Source organism: Zonotrichia leucophrys, chromosome 4A (assembly GCF_028769735.1).
Source record: "Zonotrichia leucophrys gambelii isolate GWCS_2022_RI chromosome 4A, RI_Zleu_2.0, whole genome shotgun sequence".
Taxonomy (NCBI): Eukaryota; Metazoa; Chordata; class Aves; order Passeriformes; family Passerellidae; genus Zonotrichia; species Zonotrichia leucophrys.
This window is the reverse complement of record NC_088174.1, coordinates 11,803,579-11,826,615: the sequence shown is the minus strand read 5'-3', so window position 1 is coordinate 11,826,615 and position 23,037 is coordinate 11,803,579. Positions and strand designations below refer to the sequence as shown.

The 23,037-nt window shown below is 38.5% G+C and overlaps 1 protein-coding gene across 8 annotated transcripts in view; it reads right to left on the bottom strand.

Annotated features, from left to right (window-relative positions):
* The window catches only part of KLHL13 (kelch like family member 13), a 75,100-nt gene that overhangs the window by 26,179 nt on the left and 25,884 nt on the right, over nucleotides 1–23,037 (bottom strand). Inside the window, exons 1-2 of one of the 8 annotated variants that reach the window (XM_064712547.1) lie at nucleotides 6,550–7,038; nucleotides 5,957–6,069 (exon numbers count right to left, since the gene is read on the bottom strand). The exons of 5 other annotated variants lie outside the window; for them this stretch is intronic. In XM_064712547.1, the coding sequence (XP_064568617.1) occupies nucleotides 5,957–6,054 (98 nt within the window). In that variant the 5' untranslated portion in view covers nucleotides 6,055–6,069; nucleotides 6,550–7,038. Of the gene's footprint in view, nucleotides 1–5,956; nucleotides 6,270–6,549; nucleotides 7,039–23,037 lie in introns of those variants that run through there. 2 more of the 8 variants (XM_064712551.1, XM_064712548.1) reach the window with 2 other exon arrangements.

Sequence of the window (23,037 nt, the reverse complement as noted above, 5' to 3'; positions counted from 1 at the left end):
AGAAAAAGCAAGGAAATACATATTTTGTGGCTTTTCTACATAAGGAGAACTATTTTATTCCCTTAATGTTAAAAAGGGTAAAATAGAAGAGTCAGAGGTTTCACAGTTCAGGCTGGACTAACACTGCATGTATTTTCTGCTCTTTTTAATTGGTCTTAAGTACCCAAGAGTTAAATAAGAATTTTGACCAGGCAGCTTAATACATCCTGTGTATTACAAAACACAAAACCCAAAACCCATTCTGCACGCACCAGCAGATGACAGTTGTACCTCATGTATCCTTAGTTTCCACACACAGAAATTAGTAAATTAAAATTAGTAAATTAACAGAATGGCTCCTCAGAAACAAATTTAAGGCTAAAGAGGCACCTGCACATTCAATATTTGGCCAAAGACCACATATCCCACTGTATTCCTGTAACCAAATAAGGAACTACTCCTCTCAAGAGTGTCAGAGGTTTTTTCCCCTATATAATGGTCAGAATAATTCTGATACCTTAAAAGTCAATAAGATTCTGACTTTGAGGTTTGGGTCCTAATCTGTCATTCCTCCTACTCTGTCACTTCTCACAGATGTTTCAGCATTCCGGTATTGCCGTCTGTCTGTAGAGGGCCATTAATTACTTTCAATTGTAAAATATTTTTCCCCTGTGTGATAAAGCATTTAGATCTATGCACGCCAGATAAGAGGGGCATGTGACTTGTTCATCCCATGAAAAACCACAATTGCAATTTAGACTTCGATACAATCTTTGTATCAATGATACAATGGACAGCAGCAACATAGATGCACACTTCCACTTTAGTGTGATAGCTACATATTATTACACCAAATTATTACCATTTAGAACAAGCAACTATTATTTTAAAACCCAAATATTCACCAATCCTTTTTTGAAAATCCATAGGTAGCCCCATCCAAATGTCAACAGAAAATACCACTTAACACTAGAAAAGTCAATGAGTAGAATGTGACTGGAGAACAAGATTTTTTGCCTTGACAAAGAAATAATGGCAAAAACAACAAAACTGGCAGAACTGACATGCTGGCAGAACAGGCTAAGTAACATATTCTGGATAATTCAATAAAGATGTTTTACCGTGTCACAACACAATGTCAATATTGCAACATCCTGCTGTGTAAGGAGAAGTGTGTAATTTTAGGGACCTGTAGGCCACATCATCCCCTATAAAATCTCCTCAGAAAAAACAGCAGGCCCGGGAGACTTCATGATAAACAAGTTGGAGGTTTTTTCTCCTTTTTCTCAGTTTATTACAGCAATGAAATTTCACATTTCAAACTTAGAATAATCTATTGAAATACCTATTATATAAAGAGCAGAAGAAATACCAACAGGCACAAAGGAGAACTCCACACACAAAATTTCTTGGATTAAACGCAGTCTCCTACTAACATGATGCAAGCCCCTTCTACTCCCCACTCACCCAATTAATCTTTTTGCATGTATTGTCAGATCAGTTTAAAACATATTTGAGGCGATCTGCACATTGACTTCCAACATGTTGAAGTTTGAAATGTCTAGGAAGCAATGTCATAAAATAGAAATGTTGCCGAAAACAGGAGCGTGTGAATATCGAGTAGCCTGTCAAATGCTCAGGAGCCCAACAAAAGGGTTCATTTCCTAAAAATGACCATTGAAGGCAGCATACATATATAGGGTGGTCTCACCAAAGAGAACTAACACGAGTGGTCAGATGAATTACACACACACACCTTTTCCCATTTAAGTATATATCACTGTATAGGATAAATTCAAAAAGCTCATTGTAGAGCAAAGCAGATTGTTGGAAGAAGACACAAAAGCATTAACCTGTATAACCAATATAAGCAGCTAACACTAATGCTGCATACTCCAGAGTATTAAGAATTTATTCTACCTTTCTGCAAAGCAACTGATTTCCATTAGAGCAAAGCATTTCCTATCAGACGAATTTCATAACCACACGACTCAGGATAGACTCTGTAGTAAACCCTTTGATAACAATACATTTGTAATATCACATCTGTTTATTTCTCCTAATGTTAGTCAGTAATTTATGAAAACACATGCAAAGGATAGTTTCCATTTAATACCATTCCATGTGAAAGGATAGAAGGCACTAAGATTACAAGTGGATTATTCTGAAATAAGAATGCTTTTATTTTACTTATCTTTAAAACTGGCACGCAGGTGACTAAAATCACTTAATTGAACATTTAACTTTCTAAAAACCAGCTAAGAATATTCTTGCATGACATAACCTTAGCAGAACAATCCTCTGTAAAATATTTTTGCATTATTGAATTCTTTGTAGATGTTCATCATAGCACTTTAATCTCCTGAGTTTCCAAAAATATCTCTTCCATTTGTATTAATGGAAGATGTGCACAATTTAAAAAAAAATACATTACCGGCGTGAATAAGAAAGAATTCTCTTAGTTCTTAATGCATGAGATACCGGGCACCATGAACAAGAAGTGGGACCCATGTTCCTTCATGCTTCAAAGCTGTTAAATATAATTCAGGACTACTCCTCACCTCACTGTAGTAGTGCTTTAATTCTTAACTTCTGCTTATGTCAGTCACTGTTGCTTTTTGTTTTTAAACATTTGGCAGTCTTGTTAAATAACAGCCATGATGCCATGGGACATCACTTTTTCAAGTGTTATTCACTCTCTGTGCTATTCACTTTCTCCTTTCCTCTTATTCCCTTGCTGAAACTGTCCACCTAATACATGAAGTCACGTAGGTCTCTCTGCACAGTCAACACAACCACAAATATGAATATGATTTGACTAGTGGTGCATAAACTTGCTGTAACAGCTTTCACAATGTTTGACAAACAGCATCTATATTCTAAACCCCAGCAAAATAAGTGCCACAAAAGAAAATGCAGCCTGACAAAGGCGTGTGCAAGTACCCACAGCTGCATTCCTAACTCATGCACTCAGCCAGCTGCACTACACCTTCCAAGTCTAATAGTGCTTGATTTTCCCTAAGCAATGTCACTGGATCTCTCCACCTTGGGCAAAGTTCAAGCTACTCTGGATCAGTTTCAGCAGCAGCCACGGAAGGTGTGCCTTCCTCATCCCTTCACCCTCTGTATAACGTGAAGAGTTACCTCTTTGCAGTCAGGATGTCCTGAAAATATCCCTAATAAATAACTGGTGGTATAGAAATCCCCCAGCCAAGAGGCAGCAAGCCCCTGCTGCTCCTCCCCATTGCCAGGAAAGGGGCACCAGCTCCTGCAAACCAAGCAGAATTCCCAGTGACAGAAGCACATCCTCACCTACAAACTGATCCCACCTCAGCTTCTGCAGGTCCTTCATGTCAGCTTCTGCCCAGCCACAAGTTCCCCAAAGCACAGAACTCTGTGAGACAATCTCTTCACATTCATCTTCGCCCATCAGCAGCTACCACAAACTTCCCAAGCAGACACTGAGCTAAGCCTGCACAGCTGCAGGACAGCCAACACTTTGCAGTGGCACTTTGTACACTGGTGCTTCAGCCAAGAAGCCAAACCTGCTCACAATCACCAGCCCCAGCATTCTGAGACAGGGAAACCAAGGCAGACTTCAGCTATAGGGCACACAGACCAAAAAAACTCTAATAAAATCTATACATCCTGATCATCAGTTTAATCTCTAGATATGTCGCTTGTAAATCATAAGCAGGATGAAGTTTTTAAAGCTAAGGTCAACTTCATTAGAAGAACCTGAAAAACTGGAATTTCATTTTAAATACAAGGGAAAAAAAGCCAAACAAAACACTTTTAAGACCTTCCTACTTTGCATTCCAAACTACACTAAACCCCTTATTTTGTAAGATTTAGATGTCAAGTATCAAAGGGATTAAAAGCTCAATCATACCTTTGTATACCCTAGATCCAAAATATGAACAAAGTGTTCATCTGTGAATTATAGAGCTTTATGGCCATTTATTTTACATCAATACATGTTCCATTTCACACACCACTTATTCCTCAACCCTTTACTCAAAACATAAACTCTTTGCCAGTGTGCAGAGTACTATCTACAACAGAAGTTATAAATATGAATATGAAAAGCATCAGATTATATAAAACAGTATCAAATTTACTGTTATCTCTACAATGAAAGTAATTAATCTGATCACCTACTTTACGGGCCAACCCAAGATTTTTTAATTAGTTGATTATATTGCCTAATAAAGTAGGTGCCATTTTGTAATGTTTCTCATTCTTTATAATAAAATATATGAATAATTTTAGTGTTAGATATACAAATCCTCCTAATGCCAGGTCTGTGTGCCAATAAAGAAATGTCTCCATAAACATTGAGATACATTGACTCATTATCAAGAGATGATTAAGGCTGCTGATCACATATTTCTCATGCTCCACATAAGCTCAGCATCATATAGTTTAAACATGATCACTAAACCTGCTTGTACTTTCAACACACTGAGATAATCAGCCACACGATCCCCATCACAAAGGCTGGAGCATTCTCAGGGCTAAGATTAGCACTTTAAAGGCAACACACAAAAGAAATGCTCCCTCTCAGCAGCAGAGACATCAGACTGGGCTAGTTCTGATTTTTCTTGCATTTAAGATCACTACAGTTTAATAACAACAGCATAAGATAAAACACTAATGACACTGTTTCCCTGAAATAGGTTCAAATGTCTCACAGCTCTTACTATCTTGATACTTTCCTTATATTTAAGTCACATTTTTAACAACTCAGAATAGGTAGCAATTTATAGGAAACAGCTTCCCTTTTGGTAGCCTTAAGTATATTTGATGCTTCCCATAAAAACCCTGAAGCACATCCACACCTTGCCATAGATGAATTAATCTCAAAAGCAGAGGTTTTGTACAGGCAGGTTGGTTCCCCACCTTTCTGTTCCTGAGAACAATAGTGACCCTGCACATGGCGCTGCATCCTTTCAGCCCCACCATAACAATGCCACGCTCAGCAACAATTAAAAATACATTTAGAGGACCTGTGCACCTCTCTCTTACATCTTGTACCTACTGTAGCTGTAGCAAAAGCCTATCTGTAAGCAGACAATACAAGCTTAAAAGTACTAATATTGTAGGTATTAGGCTGGAATTCTATTGGAAAATAGTAGCCTTTACAGCAATTTCCAGATAGAAAAGTCACCTACACTGCTACCTGGGAATTTTAAAGCAACTCTTCCTCTGTTTGGAAGAGCTGCTTCCTTAAATAAAGCAGAAGGAATTCAGTACCCTGAGCTTAGTTTTATTTCAGGGAAAGAAAAAAAGCCACCTGTATATGCTAACATAGAACTCACAGCAACAAAAGGTGAACAAAAGCTGCATCAGGATTTGGCAAGACAAAGGCACATTGTGAAGCTACTTTACACTGACAACCTGTATAACTACGTAAGTATTCAGATATGAATGATTCAAATTTATTTTATAAGCTTTTATTGTAACTTTTTATGAAGACATTCAATTTGTATTAAGGCTAAGACTTTAAGGAATAAAACAAGACCAAAGCAGGATGATTTCACCTCTACAAGAACTCACACGAACAAAAGTGCAATACAATACAGCAGGTGATTTCAAGCTCAATTTCCAAATGAAATAGTCAGGAGAAGAAAACGTTCACATATACACTATATAGAAAGCCTGCCAGCCTCAAAGCTTGTAATTTCAAGATCAGCTCTACAAATTAACACCACCACAAACTTTTCAAATGAACATACACAGTATCATTATGAATAGAGCTTAATCTGCACAATTTCTCTACGTTTCAACAAAAAGGGAAAGACTTGACACGACATCCATCAAGAAACATCCAGGATAAAATCGGGAGGGGGTTCTACATAGCAAACAAGAAAAAATTCTGAGTGCCAATGTCATTTAATATGTATCAGGGTATTTTGCCACAGGGTAGTCTCACAAAAAGAATTCCCACCTTATTATCCTCATTTCTCTCACTTACATGTATGCTGGAGAAAGTGGCGATGACCTGGATGTTTTAAGCACAGGAACTGGGAATTTCCAGATAGCAGGAGAGCTCGTTTTCCATTTCAATGGCATGTTGTCACCACGGTACTACAATAACAGTAAACAGCGTTTCCATAACAGACTACCAACTAGGACTTCCATTCCACACACTACTGACACAGCAGTGGCTGCTGCTAAGAACAAGGAAATGATTCTGCCAATGCCCTTAAACCGATGCTTCCAATCTGTAAAACAGGGCTGTAAGGCATCTCCTTTTAAATCCTGCTGTCCCCTAAAGCAATATGATGATTCTATCCTTCTAACTCAACAATAGTGCCACCTCGTTAGGGAAGCACTGACTGCAGTATATGTTAAGAAAAAAAAGAAAAGACTGCACTCTGCACACCAGCATAATGCAGCTTTATTTAATAAAAGCAGCTAATTTTTAAAGTACTGTTTCTGATGCTATTGTTCTACCTTAACAGGGACACTGCAGCACTGTACTATATTCTCTTCCTATTAACCTCATTTCTGACCAATGGAAGCAGAAAAAAAAAATGGGTTTCATATGAAAATGAAACAACATACCTACTCAGAATACACTTGTCATCCTCTGAACATTCTTCTTTTGAGCTGCAACAATACAAATGGGATATAAATCTCAGCATAGCCTTAGGCCACGGCTAATAGAGATCAGTGACTAAATTCAGCAGCCTGTTTTCCTCCTGTGCAAGCTCTGACCAAACAATACAAGAATGCCATTATGGAAAAAGCCCATTGCAAAAATCAGTCCTTCTAATCCATAGCTAGGAAGACAAAATAAAGCAGAAATCGCTGCAGGTTTCTGCATGCTCTTCTAATAGCTTCTGCTTCAGGATGCTCTCATTTTCCTATTCTCATTTCCAAGGAGGAAGAGCAAAATCTCATGCATTTTACAACATGATATGGGAACACAAATATCACTCTGTCTTCTGCAGTAGAGAAGCAGAGACGAGCAGGCTGTTAATAGCAGCCTTTGTAGGAACGCTATCAACAATCTAATTCTCAACGCCCCCCAGCAGCTCCCAAATTGCCTCCAGAGCTGACGAAGCAGATGGGGCCACGCCGGTCCCCAGCAGGGACAGCTCCGCAGCCCAGGGCTCTGCCTGGTGACCTCCCGGGGCTGACGACAGCGGGCAGCAGGGAAGGAAAGCGATTAAAAAGGGACTGGGGAATTTAACAGCATCTTATGCAGAAGCAGAGCATGTTTCTAGGGAAGAGAAGGCAGAGATTCTGCTATACTGATTACCTTACAGGGAAAAATGCATCACGTCGAATGTATCGCCACAGCAGACCAAATCAACACTAAGATATTTAGTCTGCAGATTTCAGAATAGTCTCTGTACAGCATGACAATTTTTCTATTCATCAGGACAGCTTAATCCTCTCATTAAAAAGCCAACACCCTGTCACGCTACTTAGCAATAAAGAATTGAACCAGGAGCTATTTCTATAAATGTCTATAAATTTATTCATTCTAGTGACATTTAACAACACTCTGATAGGGTTCTGTAATGGTGAAACATTTTAAGTTTCACTGTTACAAAATGTTTTTCACAATGTAAATTCAATTTTGGGATGAAATCATCAGGGAATAATTGCTGCTCCTGATCACCATTATAGAAAATAGTTTTGGGCAAGCTGTTACCAAATTCAAAGGCAAGGAATTAAAACAACACAGGACAACCTCACTTAAAACCAGATGCACCCTTTGGACAAACAATTGAGGGCCTCTTACCCACTTCTCTGAAATTCTAAATTACAAATGAGCAGCATTAACCCAGGCAACAAATTTCAGAGGAACTGAGATGCTGAAGAGACACCACTGGGTATGACAATAGTGTTTATATGGTGTGACTATTAAGAAACAAAGTCCTGAAAAAACATCAATGCAGTTTTATCACAGTCATACTTTTAGCAAAAGAATTCAAGTATTTACATGCCAACAGGCAGGCCTGGCTACACACTTGGTCAACACTGTGTCCAGTCTCAAACACACACAACACCAGACTATTACATTGTGCCAGCTCTGCACTCAAAGTCTAGAAATCAGGTTGAAAGATGTTAGATAGCAGCTTTTATAATCACAAAGTAAAATAAAAATCATTAATTTGCATTCACACACTCAGCTTTGCTTTTGCATTCACCATTATACAGAAAGTGTTTTAAAATACTAAAAGCAAACACAGTTACTCCCTTCCTCCCACCGAGTGCAGCCAACTGGTAACTGCTTGTAAAGCTTCTGCCTCCACTGCTCCACCACCCTCAAGGAGATCTTCACATGTTTTATTTATTAAGAGCAGCATGACTAATTTAAAAAAAAAAAGAATGAGGTTAAAGACAATCAATGGACCCCTTTTTCAGAAGTAACTCCTGAAATACTCTTTTGATCAGTAAAATAAAATCCAACTCAAGCCATAAAGTCATTCCCAAGCATTGACTGACATTGAAGTCAATCCAGACAGGCACAGAAATCAGAGTTACTTCTCACTTTTGACCCCAACAAGATCATTCACCCTGGAGGGCAACATGAGTCCTCAAATACCTGCTCTCCTTTGTGTCCCACTTACTTTGTCACTTACTCTACAAACAACATAAAACCTTAGCAGAAAAAACAGTAAAGAATTTTTTTAAAGTACAAGAATTCCAAGCACTGCCAACCAAATACCCTCCCAAAGTCCAGCATAAACTACTCCATCTAACAGCCCATGTACAAAATCCAGAATTTAAGAAAGCAGCAGTGCCAGGTACTCTAAAAATAGGGAAATACTTGTCACTTGCTTAAGAACAACCATGTGAGAAATGAATCACCTATCCTCACATAAGGGGAAAAAAAAAATCAAATCCCATTTTCTTCCTGACAGTCACAGATTGGTTGCATATTCACAAGGAAAATACTATTATTATGTATTTTATGCTTTGCATCAACTATTCCTAAGTCAACAGAACATCTCAGTATATAATTCTGATATTTTAATTAAGGCTTCAAAATAACATTTTAGCTGCACATTTAAATATATGGGAAAAGTAATCTGATCTCCTGGAGTGTGTTATACCACTGAATACACATTTTTCTGTTCTCATATTACATAAATTTGCCACTCATCTTCAAATGAAGGTTTCTGGGGGCCAAAAGCAGCATTACACCTCTGTGCAAAATACTCCTTGCTGAGAAAATATTTCCCAGTGAAGTGCTCTGAAAACATATCAACTTGGCACACAAATTGAAGATGTGCTTTAAATTTAAAATTCCTAAGAGCTGAAAATCCCATGATAACTGCACAGATTAAATATAATTTTGGGACCATTCGAGGGGCTTTTCTGTAATTTTCCACAAGCATGTTCACATTCAAAATTAAAAGCATCTACTATTTATAACTTGCTTGAAGTTATATTCTACTTATTATCCAAGTCTGCCACACATCCTTAATTCTGTGTACAAAAGATGAGAAAGTGTTTGGGGTTTAAGCAGCTATTTCCATGTTTGTGTTTACAAAGCTGCACTGAGCACAGACAAGTAACTGAGAGAGTATCACGAATTTCTGCACAAAACTCAGCCATAAAGGAAAGGAACAGGTGGCATAAGAATAAAAGTAAATAATGGCACCAAAGGCAAGATCCCAAGGTGCCACTTTACAGAGCTGAGACATTAGGAGAGGCCAGAAGCTCCTGGCTGGGGCTGAACAGCAGTGCAGCTCTGATCCCACAGAGAGAAGACTGAAAAGTGCTTGTGATTAGAGAGGAAAGCATTTCCTCACCCTCTCCCTCCATCCCTGCACCTACATCCTGCTCCACTATTGACCAACAAGCAAAATTGGGCCCCAATGAGAAGAGCTGAGAACAGCATCACTCAGCAAGCACATGACCAAATCATACACAGGGCACTGATCACAGCATCTTTTCTTCTGAAAGCTCTCCCTTATTTCCAGAGCAGCAACACAGCTAAAACCACATCCCTTGTGACTCTCTTCCTCTTCTGGGGATATCCTCTTCCTTCCTTTGAATGCTAAGCTGCTGCCTCGTTGTGTCACACACAGCAACTGTCAACACATTGTCCTCTTACAGCCCACTGTGTTCACAGTTCTGGGGCATCTGTGCATCCAACAAAACTTTTAAACCATCTCTGCATTTCCCATAAGATTTCTCTTCACAGTTGTTCAAAAAGAAGAAAAAAGCACAGGCAGAAATCTGTAGCAGAGCCCAGGCAATATAAAACTGTTCTAGTCTGAAAGTATTTATTCTGAGCCTTTGAATGCCACCTGAATTTTTGTATGAAAACCAAGCAGAATAAAAGTCAAATTCTAGAGATGTTCTGGATTTTTATCAATTTGCACAGATAATGAGTTTAACCTTTTTTCCTCAGTTCTTAAACTGTTAAAAGCAAACGTGAAAAAAATACTTGCTCAGTCAAGTGATTTGCTGTGGTTAAAAAATTGCTGTTCCACTTTAACAGGCTACTTACCTGTCTCCTTTTATTCATCTCTTAGGTGTCAGAGGAACTGAGAGCACTAGGTGAAAAGTAGGGTTATGCTACATCACAACTTTCTCAAGTCTTCCAAACCCTTCCTAGCATGACCTGAAAAGTCTTCTCACTTCCAGAACCTCAGGCTTCTTAAGCTTTCCAGAAAGAAAAACAGCCAAAGCTACAGTGACAGTGTGATGTACATCTCCCATTTTCAGCTAGAAATGTAGACAACAGAAAGGTCTTAATATTTGTGTCATAAACTATTTCCTACTGATAGAGTGTTTATGTAAGAGAAGATGCCACACTCAGCAACAAGAAAAACACCTTAAAATGGTAGTGGTTAGACCAGTAAACATATTCAAACTTCTGAGATTCTTTTTCCCCACACCTGTGTTCTAAAAATTCATTAATACAAAAGCATGTTTCCATTTTAAAATGCACATTTGTTATGGGATAAAATCCTTGGTTTATGATAGTAGTAGCAGCAGAACTCACTCCAAACTGAAGGCAGAAAATCAGTTTCACATAGGGAGAAATCTTTTCTCTCATCTTTTCTATATCTTCTGACCACCAGCCTGCTGAGCTGATGTATCCTACACCACACAAGAGCATTTTGATACAGAAGAAAATAAAGCAGAACCCCCCAAAATCCAGCAAAATATTCCCAGAGGCATGGAGCTCAAATGCAGCACTCATTTCAATATCCAAATCATTTCAGCAATTTAAATATGGCTGCAAAGGCACAATCTAGAAACTGAAGAGGAACAAATAAGGATGTGTAACATTTCTCTACAGGTTCCCAAAAAACTGGCTGTGTGATAATTTAATTGGTTCCTTACTCAGCTCTTTCCACTTCACTTGGGTGCTTCTCATGCCTCTACCTCTGGCTTTTCAGTCTATTAAACTGCAGCTGTTCCAATTACTGGAAGAGAATAATTAAAAGATGGTGTTGACAGTACTGCCCTATACATGAGTCAGTTAATTAATACAATTTCTTTGACCATATATCTCAAAACATTCATACCAAAATTGATAGGAAGGGAAAACAAATCTTTGCCTAAGGAGGAATCCAAAGGAAACCACTGCAGTCACATCTGCAGTCCTCTCACAGCAGCACTGAAACATTCCCCAAATACTGAAGAATAGAAGAAGATTGGCAATATGCACCTGGCAATGCTTTTACTGAAATGGCAACTTTTCTAGAAACATCAGAAGCTTTACTAAGAAATCTTACTAAATCTTACAGAGAAACAGTCTTTGAATTAGTTATTTTAAATTTCATTAAGAAATTAGCTTTAAAACTGCTAAAGACAGTTCTGACAATAACACCTGTACTTTGACTTGCTACCTGCTATACTGTCTCAAATTTTTTTTATAACTGGGGATGAAAAAGCCCTCAGACATCAGATATAAATTACAGCAGCTTTTAGAAGCAGTTGCACTGTAGCCATCAAGGTGCATGTGATGGATAATAAATGGATCCATCCATAATCTCATCTCATAAATGGATCAGAGATGCTTACAAAGTAGTTACTACCAAATAAATTTAATTCTTTTAAACTGGGATGACTGCTCATGGAACAAGGAGCAATCATAAAGAAGTGAGATAAACTGGGTTTGCAGCCAACCTCTCCTGCTGTCAAAATGCTGTAAGTAGTGCAGGTTCCTGTCTCTATGGCAATATGTGGGGCCCTTTCTCAAATAGGAAAAAAAATCCTCAAATCTTTAAATATTAAGTTAAGCAGTCAGGGCATCTCCTATGTGTTTAACAAGAAGTCCTACAGTTTTCTATCCCCCTCACTCAGCATTTTTTCCTGTATAAATGAAGAAATTGCTGCAGTAACATTTTAGGATGCATCAATTCAGTGAAAATTATTATACATAAATATACATATGCATACTATATATATGGGATTGTTTATATAGCATGTGTGTGCATATATATATATATATATACACACACATACATACACAGACACAATATATAGACATATATTATTTATATACATATTTGACAAATATCTATCTCTGCATCTGACACAGCCACTTCCCCTTCCCTTCCACACACCTCAGATAGGAGAGATTCAAATTCTCATTTTATTTTCAGACTACCAAAGTTCTTCAGCAAACCCAAGATGCTGAGAAGGAATCATGTTGAGAAATTAGTTTCTCCATTTCACACATTCTTCAAATGTCCATAACCCCGGTCTTTGCATCATTCATAAATGAAAAAAAAATCTTATAGTCCAAGTTTGAAATGTCTGAAATTATTCAGCAACAGCAAACATTCAAAAAAACTCATGCCATTTCCTGTAAGGTCACAATCAACTATTTTAAAAACTATTTAAGTAAAATAATTTTGCTCAAATCTTAAGTCAGGTTCTCAAAAACTTGCAGGAAAAGGAAAACAAGAAATGCACAAATTCAGTCCCTGTAGTATTCACACTTTAAATATTTGGAAGCATTTATTTATTAAAATATTAAAGCCTGTCTCAGGTATATTTGGTAGCTACAAAAAGTCTCAGAAATATTTCTAATATTCTGAAGTGTGTGTTTCTTACCATGAAAGTGGGTTTTATTTTATGCCACTTATAGATGTCTTGCATTTTCTTGTGTGTATTCTTGAAGAGAGATTTTTCTAAAATTGAGGTAAGATTTGTCAAGATGCACTGTTAACTTAATTACAAGACACAGGTTATAATATAAAAAAACAAAACCAGCTTTACTTGGGTAAATTACTGTTATGTAAAATTTATTAGGTAAAATAAGGTCTTGAAACACTTAGTAGGCGGTAAAACCAAAGTGAGCTAATGAAGGTTTCCAATTTTTGATCTAAGTCCTTGTACTCTACTGACAGCACACCACTAAGAAGAAATGCTTTTGAATTAGCACCAATTTATTCAGAGAAGTTGGCTCATCTTCCCCAGGTGATTATATTTAATAAATCAACACAGAAAACTGAATGCACAGTCACAGCAGCCAGACTGACCCTGCTGAAGATAATTGTCTGAAGCAACAGTTATTTCTATTAGGTCAAACTGTGAACTACAAAGAATTTATTTCTAAACAACTTCTCCACAGCTGTTATAGTCTGCTGGCTGCTCAATTTATTTTAGTAAAGTATGCCTAAACACATTTACGCATCAGACTCAAATGCTGCAAATATATTAAACAATTTAGTAATGGAACAGAAGCCAGGACTGAGCACCAGCCATGAACAACTTCAGTATTTCCTGCACCACAGACAGCAAACTGCAAACTACAGGTGGCATGTGTTGGGTAATGGTTTTTGGAAATATTCTTAAAGTGGAAGTTTGTGGGCTTTTTCTTTCATTCTTGCATTGTTTATGTGGAATCTCTTAGTCCTCTTGCATTCTCTAAATCCTACCATCTTTATCCACTGGAGTGTGTTTTTGTGGTCCTGCACACCCACAGAAAGTATCCCTGAGGAAAGGAGCAAAAGAGCAGGTGTGGGGAGTCAAGAACAAAGCCTTTACCACTGCTCGTTGTGTGCTTCTGTAAGGACTCAGTTTCCTTAAAAGCCAAAAATACAAACTTTTCCACAACACAGGAATTCCTACTGCACTGTCACCTCTGATGTCCCCACTGTGCACACTCCTGACACCTCTATCCAAAGACCAGAATTCCTCAGAAAGACTGACAGAGAATGAGATTGAAAAGGTTTCAAGAAAGATGCTGATGCTTCAAGTGCAGGTTGTCAGAAATCATTGTGTGGAGCCTGGGAGCCATAAAAATTGCAGCATGCATCTTCCAGGATGCCATGGCCACTGCACTGCAGCTGCCTGGATCCCTTCAAGGAGCCACAAAAGCTGCAATCAATTTAATTACCCGCCTTTAGATACTCTGAAGCATATTAGACACAAATTTTTACTAAATAGCAATTTGATCTTAAAGTTCAGCTTGCCTTCACACAGGAACATGTGAAAGTCTTAAGCCGCAAAAAGTTCAATTTCAAATTTGTCACTAATGTTAATTGTATATGGCTAGTGTTAATTTCTCACATTCAGTGAGAGAAAAAACAGTGTTATTTCTCTACACTAGAAAAAGTTTCAGAACCACAGATTATTTCAAATAAATGCCATGAGAACAGGTGAAATTAGTACCAAAACCAGAACAGGTAACAGGGAAGTGGGGAAAAGAGAGTATTGTACTAAATTTTCATTGTACAATCAATGAGTGTATTCATGACACAGAACTAGCCCCATCCTAGGGGTCATCAACATTTTAAAAACACTTGCAACTTTCAAAATGCATACCTTGCTTACATTTAGATTTTTCCAGAAGACAAAAAAACATGATCACAAAAACATTTCTTCATATGAACTCATTCCATTTCTCTGAAAAACACTACTATGTTCTACTTCTAAATAACTAAATGTCAAAACTCCTGTGTAATAATTAAATTATAGACAGAAAAATTACAAACTGCTTTCATCTTTAGCAGCTCTGAGAACATAAATTTAAGGAAAATTCCACATTTCTTAGGCAAAGTTTTGAAAAATGCCAGTTACTTGTTTCAAATATATTATGGTGGGCAAACATACGAGCTATTAATTCATTTCCAAAAACAGATTTAAAGTTTTAAAATATTCACTTAGCAGACTGGAAGAACTCTGCAATTGCAATACCCCTATTTAGTGGCAATCTGGATAATTTAGGATCAAATGAGGACACGCTGCTTTGCATAAAATAATTGTATATAGCAAGAAAAGTACAAGCTGATTTTAGAAAGGCCCATGGAAGAATGGCAATCTTATTTGTATTTTTAAAACTATTTAAATGAAATACTTTCAAGTCTTATTATTACAAACCTTTTTTTATATAACTTCAGACATCTGACTCATATTCAAAAGTGCAGTTCAGTGCTTTCACCAATATCCATGTAGCAGCTTTTACAGGTCATTTTACCGGCACTCCACACACTCCTGACAGTTTCCTACATCTTTATTGAGAAATGTGGCCACATCTCTTTACCTGGCAAAGTCCCCTTCATAAACAGCCCCCTTAGAATTGAAAACAAATCAGTGAAGCTCAGAGGAGAAGACTGCAGAGGTGGGTGGGAGGCTCAGCCCAGTGAAAGCCACCACCAGCACAGCTGCACCACTCCATCCCACCCACATCATCTGGCCAGGAAAAAAAAGGGTCTAAATTCTGCAAATAACTCCAGGCTCCTATGCAAAACAGTCACATCCTTCTCATCTGTGCTGCTCTAGTGAATCACAGCAGGCTCAGGAGAGATCACATTGGAGAAAAAAAAATCAATAGAAGTGCATGGTGTAGAGGTCCTTGGGGTGAAATAGGACCGCACAGCTGTGATGCATGAAGACACAGTGCAAGAGTCAGCTAAACCAAGAAATGTCTGTATTTCAGCACCTTCTGCAGCTGCAGTAGTGTACTTTTCTACAGCTGAAGATGTCTTTTTGAAGCATACATAGAGAACACCAAGCAACCAGGATAACTTTGAGCTGGGACAAGCCCTTCACTGAAATAGTTTTAAGTAAGGCAGTTGTAATTCAGGGCTTTGTCTGCCAGAGGGAGCTGAAGGAAAGTGAAAAAATCCCACGCATCTCATCCTTCAAAAGTTTCAGGGCTGTCCTAGATGTTACAATTAAGGATTCTAACAAAAAGGGGGTTTAATGTAAAATCCACCCCAGCTGTGTCTGCACAGGGCACCCCTGCACTGACCCCACTACCAAAACCCTGCCCAGTGCCCTCACTCTAGGAGTGAGTCTCTCTACATTGAATGGAAAGAATACCTCCATTTAAAGTTTATTTAACTACTTTTTGATCAACACCATGGTGGAGATGACTGCTCCAGAGACAGACAAATAAGGAAAGCATCAAATGAGATGGTATCTAACACCTTCTTATACCAATAAATGCAGGGCAACACTGCACAAAGACCAAGCTTCCAGTTAGAACAAGACACATATTATCTGAAAATAGATTGCCATTAAAAGCCTCATTGGTCTTTTTTGCACACTCTTTTCACATACTGCTTCCAACCCCTAATGGTGGTACACCTAAAAATCTGCCTGTGGTTAGAGGTGCTACCACACAAAACTATAATTTATATGTTACCATACCAATAACTTAATTTTTTTATAGCACTTGCTAAAGAGCTCAAAAGAAACAGGAATTGGTCTCATTTCACAAATTGATAAAGCAAGCTATTCAAACAATGCATTCATGGGAAAATGGGATTCTGTAAAACAGCTCAGGGAAGAATTTCACTGCACACATACTGGATAAGCCCTTTCTTCCCTCCTGCACTTTTAGGTAAACTACTTCCACCTTCAAAAACTTAACTTATAAAAACCTGCACACAAGGGTTTTGCAGTTTGAAAAACAAAAAAAGGCAGATGGGTATACCTTTAAATAATTTTTTAAATGCTAAGGTCTAAGCTGATCCAGCTATCCTTAGATCAAAATTCCACCAACAGCTTTAAAATCAGCGCAGTAGCATTGTATGCTTTTCTTGCAATCAGAATGCTTTTAGGAAAACCAGTTGTGCCACCTTCTGGAATTCACAAGAACTACACACCAAATATTTTAATACATTCCCATTTTAAATGGGAAAAAAAAACCCAGTACAAACAGAAAACTCACTTTATCTATGAAAACAAATGAAAAATACTACTTTTTTTATGCTTTGGTTGATCTGTGCAACATCATAGCTAGGACTAGCTAGATTGGACTAGTTTGTACCCAGCCTTGAAGTCCTAAGGCTGTACTACCCAGGAGATGGATTTGATGGTCCTTAGGGGTAATTTCCAACTGAGGATATTCTGTGACACCTACAGACAAACACAGCATCCTTCCCACACATTATCTGGTCTGAGACATGAGCTATTCTGCTCTTTGTCCCATCTTACCAGCTGCAGCAAAGAACTGGGAAAGGCAGAGAGTGAAAAGGATGAGAAAACCTGTGGAATGACTTCTGTACAAAAATTAACTTCCAGATTTGACTTAACAGCATAGAGAGCAGAGAGGAAATACATTCAGAGTATATAGTGTCACAAAAAGCATGGGAAATGTGGGGTCCTGATTCACCTGCTCTCCAACACAATAAAGAGAAAGCTTTACATGAAACTAGCAGATGTTTGGTATGGAAAAAAAAATGAAACAGAGGAAATGTCTTCAAGAAACATACTGCAGCTATCCCACCAGCAGCAGCTCTTCAATAACTGTTTATTACAACACAGATTCACTGAGGCAAAATGAGAAAACAGTTCAAAACAGAAGTGGTTGTACCCAGTGCCCCATAGGTGACTCCAGCACTCACATACAAGGCCAGCAAGCAAACTTCTCCACCTTACCTCCCACTACCAAAGCATCCCTAATTCTGCAGTGGAACACACACATGGACACACATGGTTATGTAAAAACAACTGGAAATCCCCTTCCTCCTATATTACACCTGGATCTATGCAATTAACTCTGTACTGGTAAAAAACACAAGGGAAGATGAGTTTAAGCTATGACTTCAAGACGTTTTTGATCATTTCCAATCTATGCCTTCAATATAAAATTGTTTCCAGATGTCAAATTCCCACCAACAGGTTCTGGAGCAGAAAAGGTTTCAGTGAAGGAAGAATGAAGGCACAGAATTAGGTATGAAATAACATTAACAAATTAAGTGAACAACTGACTCCAAAGTGTGTCAACTGCTACCACACACTCCTCCCAAGACAAATATTTAGTGATTCTCCCATCTTAGACAATCCCTGACACAGCAAGTAGGTATTTCTGACTAATTTTCTGCTGTAACTTAGAACTACAAAATGCAACTATATGAATTTAAAATAGAATTTGGAAGTTTGATGTAGGAATCAAACCCAAGACCATGCTAAGTCACTGTACAAACAGCAGAAAAAAGGTAAGACAGCTGAAACACAAGGACATCTATTTGCATGCTGACAAACCTGTGCAAACTTCTGCATATTCTTTCAGCCATGTTTACTCAGCTCTCTGCAGTATGTGTCCCATGGTATAATCATTTTCTGGATCTCTAAACAAAGCAAAACTTATATTAATCAAAGCTTTGCTTTGACATGTTCTTCCTAGTGCAGGATATTTTACTCCTTCTGAAGTTTGGCATTTTCATTTACTGGAGATGCTGAAATTACAATTTTGCCCACACAAGACAGAATGATAATACACAGGAGGGTATACAACACCATGAGAAATACAAAACATGATTTTCATCATAAGCAACACCATAAATCATGCTGCAAATAATATCTTACTTGCCTGAAAGATTTTACAAGAACCTCTGAGATAACTAATATAACAGCAAAGTTGCCCAATAATAGCTCAGGAGAATCATGAGAGTAACTCAGAGCAGGCAGGATGTGACTGCAACCCCCTGAACAAAGTCTTGCTGCATATTGCACAAAGTGTTGCCAGGCAAATGCAATGCCATAATACCACATAACTAACTGTTAAAATACTTTTTTTTAAAAAACCATGCACTAACCTCAGCCATGTGTGAGCTTCTCCTGCCTCCCTGTGTATCTACAGATGAGTAGATTCCTGCAATTTACTACAGCATTTCTTCACTCACTTGGAACACTGATTCTAAATTTCAAACCCTATACTGAAAGCAACATTGGTGTCTAGAGATCCAAAGGCAATCTCAAAGGAGCTCAGTACTTTCATGACAGCAAAATCCTTGAGAGCTGAAGCTTCAGAGGCCTTTGAACAGCCTATACTGAAAACATGAAAAGAAGAAAAGATTAATTCTGGGGACACGTGGGAAATCTCTGCTGAGACAAACGTACATCACTGCAAAAGCACAGGATACAGTGGTCAGATTAGGAAGGGAGGAAGGCAGGAAGGGAAGGTAGTAAACCAGATATTTATTCAGTAGGGTCAGTACTGAACTCAAAGCAAAATGCAGTTGGTAGCTTAAGATAAGATGAACATTTGCCACAAGAGTTTCTGTAAACACTGAAATCAAAACTGTTCAGTGAATAATAAACCTCTGCAGGGAAACCAAGAGTTACAGCAACTATGAACCCAGGAGTTTTACATAAACACTGCTACAGAAGACTGTTCTTTCTTTAGTGCTTCTCATCAGATTTCTGTGAACTTGTGTTCTGGCTCATATCCTGGATCAAGCAACAACATGCACAAACATACCTTCTTCTGTTTGAGTCTTTCACTTAAACAGAAACATAAGCAAACTACTGACACCTTGCTGTCCAAAAAGCAGCTGCTGAGGAGAAGTTTCTAAAACTTTGACATGTTTTGCTGGATCTTGAAATAAATGTCCATTCAAGGACACTTTTTTTGCTGTGGGAAAGGGGATGTGCAGATGGCACTAATCAAAGACTGATTTATTTAAAGGAAAAGGCCTATTTGAAGACTACCAAGTATTTTAAATAATTACATTCAATAAATAGTTAAGAAGACTTTCAGTCATTCTATCAGGCACCTGTGTGTAAATAACTAAATACAGGATTTGTAGATAAGCAGCCTATTTATAATTTTTTTTTATCAACACCCTAGAACAACTCACAAGGCCCAGTGTGACTAAGCTTTTACTTCAGGGCTCTAATCTGATGAAAGTCTACAAAATCCAAAGGGCAAAACTAAAATTAACTAAAATTATTGAGCCTTAGCCTTCTGGTGTTGAATGTACAAATTCTTTTGCACAGCAAATCCCAGCAATGTGATTCAGTTCATTTACCCTGCTCCTGAGTTCTGCATCAGTGTCTAACCCAGTTCACTGGCTGGAGAACAAGGCCATTGCTGTTCTCCAGAGCTGCTCATTACTCCTGCAGCAGGAGCAGCAGAGGGATGGCTGCTCCCACTGCACAGCCAGCCAGCAGCATCACATAATTACTCCTCATAGCCCAAGCTTGTGCCACACCCCAGTGCAGAGCAGCAATGAAAAGGATTTCCTGCTGCCAATGACAGACCAGGGATGTCCTGGCCAGGGCCCTGAGCAAAGCCCAACACAGACAACTTGTACTTTGCTGGATGGACCAAGCTCTAATTATCTGAAAACAGAACTGAGCAGAGTCACATTGGTGCTCTAATTACCGGGAGACAGAACAAGAGAGGAGAAAACCTGGCTGTGTGAGCACAGAGGAACCCAGACAAAGGCAAAGATGCTGCTCCAGCCAGAGAGAGCAGCTTGACAAAGCCTGCAAACTCCTCTGCTGCAGCGCTGGTGCTCTGCTGCTCTCCCACATTGCTCTGACTCACTCCAGGCACATCAATTTCAGCAACAGCAAACAGGGCTTTGCTCCTTGTCCAGCTGGGCTGCCAGGGACTTGCTGACTTGTTGATACATGACCTCTGTGCTCTTTGGAACAACAGAAGCAAAATGAGATTTAACACATTCTCCTTAAATTAAGTTCCCTCCTGGATCCCTTTCTGATCCACCTCCACCTACCTGGCTGTCAGCTTAGATTCAACCACCCTGTAACAGGTGAGCTGGAGCAGAAGAATGAAAGCAGAATTCAGGAATTTGGAACAGGGTGGCTGTATGCTGGAAATGTTTGGAATCCAACATGATGGAGCTGGATGTGAAAACATAGCTTGGGAAAATGGAAGGAGATTAGCAAGATGCTCAAGTTTCAGCAATGCCATAGGAAGGTCAGGCATAAATATACACAGAATATTGTGACAAGGCAGAAGAGCAGTAGTTATAGCTGGAGGTTTTCTGAGACAGACATGGACATTTTAGCAGTGCACTGTTATGTTCCATTATTAAATTTGCCATTATCTGCAGGAATCATACTGATGTCTGGATTTCAGAGTGTTTATTTATGGGATGGAAGTCCCCAGCCTGTAGAACACACTATTTTAAAAACTGAGCTGTTTCCCTGAACAGCCTTCACTGGTCCTGCAGGATACCTGTATAATACCTCTGATGATCACATAAAAACTTAGTAGTTGCTTCAACTTTCATTCTCCAGGACTGAACATTAATGCAAATATAACCCAACACTTCTCATTATTACAAGATGTCCTTAACAACATTAGCAAGCTTAAGGTGCAGCTCATTAAAACAGATCAGTTTCAGATGCAAAACTGATCTCTCCATACAACGAGCACAAGCAAGACTGTTTTTCCAGCAGAGTCTCCACCACTGTGTGATTATTTTCCAAGATATGACTGATTTTGCATCCAAGTGAACTGCAACCTGAATCAGAGATATCCCAGATGTCCAATGACAATGGAATAATGGGAAATGTATTACCAAGCTGCACACAGGAATATACACAGGCAGAACACCTCTAGCATAAAAAAAGAGTAGAATGACTCATTTTTGAAACAACAGGAGTAATTTTTGAATGTTTTGTACATTATCAATTTAAGAACTATGCCAGTCTGTACCCAGAAGTGATACACACAGTTTAAATATGAGGTCACAATCAATAAATTACATCCAGACAAAAAGACACCATACTCTCTCTCAAAGGGACAATGCCATATACACCATGAGAGTAGATTATTTAGGAATTTAAAGCACCTTATCATAAGCACAAAGTTGCTTTGGTTAAAGCCCTTCTTTTTAACTTGATGCATTCAAATAAACAGCAAACAGCAGGGAAACAATTACTCATAACTTACAACCATCACTCATCAGGAGAACAACTATAACCAGCAGACAACCACCCACCCAAGTGACAGAAGACAGAGAGAGGAAACAAAAGGGAAAGTGACATTCAGCATGAGATCACACCACACTGCTAACAGGTGCCATCAGATGGAAAACTTTCCAAAGTCAGCTTTCCAGAAAAAACCTGCTTACAGTATGCTGAACATCCTACAAGCCAGCCAGACCTTCCAAGCAGTCAGGGCAGTTTGCAAGCTCACCTGTCCCAGGAAAAGCAGCAGCTGACCTCCTTTGAATGAAATATGAACTATTTTAGATCCACACCTCTCTGCCTCCCACATGAAGTTCAAGTTGCAAACAGTTCCTGTGCAAAAGGCACTGGCTCACAAACCACACACTGAAGCTGCCCTTGGACAGATGGCAGGACCCACAGACATTTCTAGAGGAAACTGAACTGCATTTAACCCAGAAATATACCCAAACCAAAACCCAGCTTCTAAATATGAAACAGAATGTTTCTGCTTTGAACCACTAGTCTGTCTTCACAAAAAAAAGAAAAAACAGGAATACACTTGTGTCACGTTTCAACAAATTCATTAAGCCTGGATGTTAATTTCTAGTCACAGAAGAGGAACTTGAGCGTTTTTATCAAATATTCCATCACAAAGAAAACATTACTTTTACCTAGCCAATCTTGAAAACAATTACAGATACTTTCTTTTAATGCAAGTTAACAATAAAGCTACGAGTATTCACTCTACCAATTCCTAGGTCATTTTAGTGGTTGGTTGAAAATAAAGATTACTTGGAGAGCTAAAAGCATTTACAGGAGAAAAACTTTTTACTGAAGAGGTTAATTCTTCCACTGAGATTAAGAAACCTTTACCCCTTAACAAGCATAAATAAACACTGTCACACACACCATACTGAGACCAGATGTAACAAAAACCAGTGCCCAATAAATACAATAAGTTTG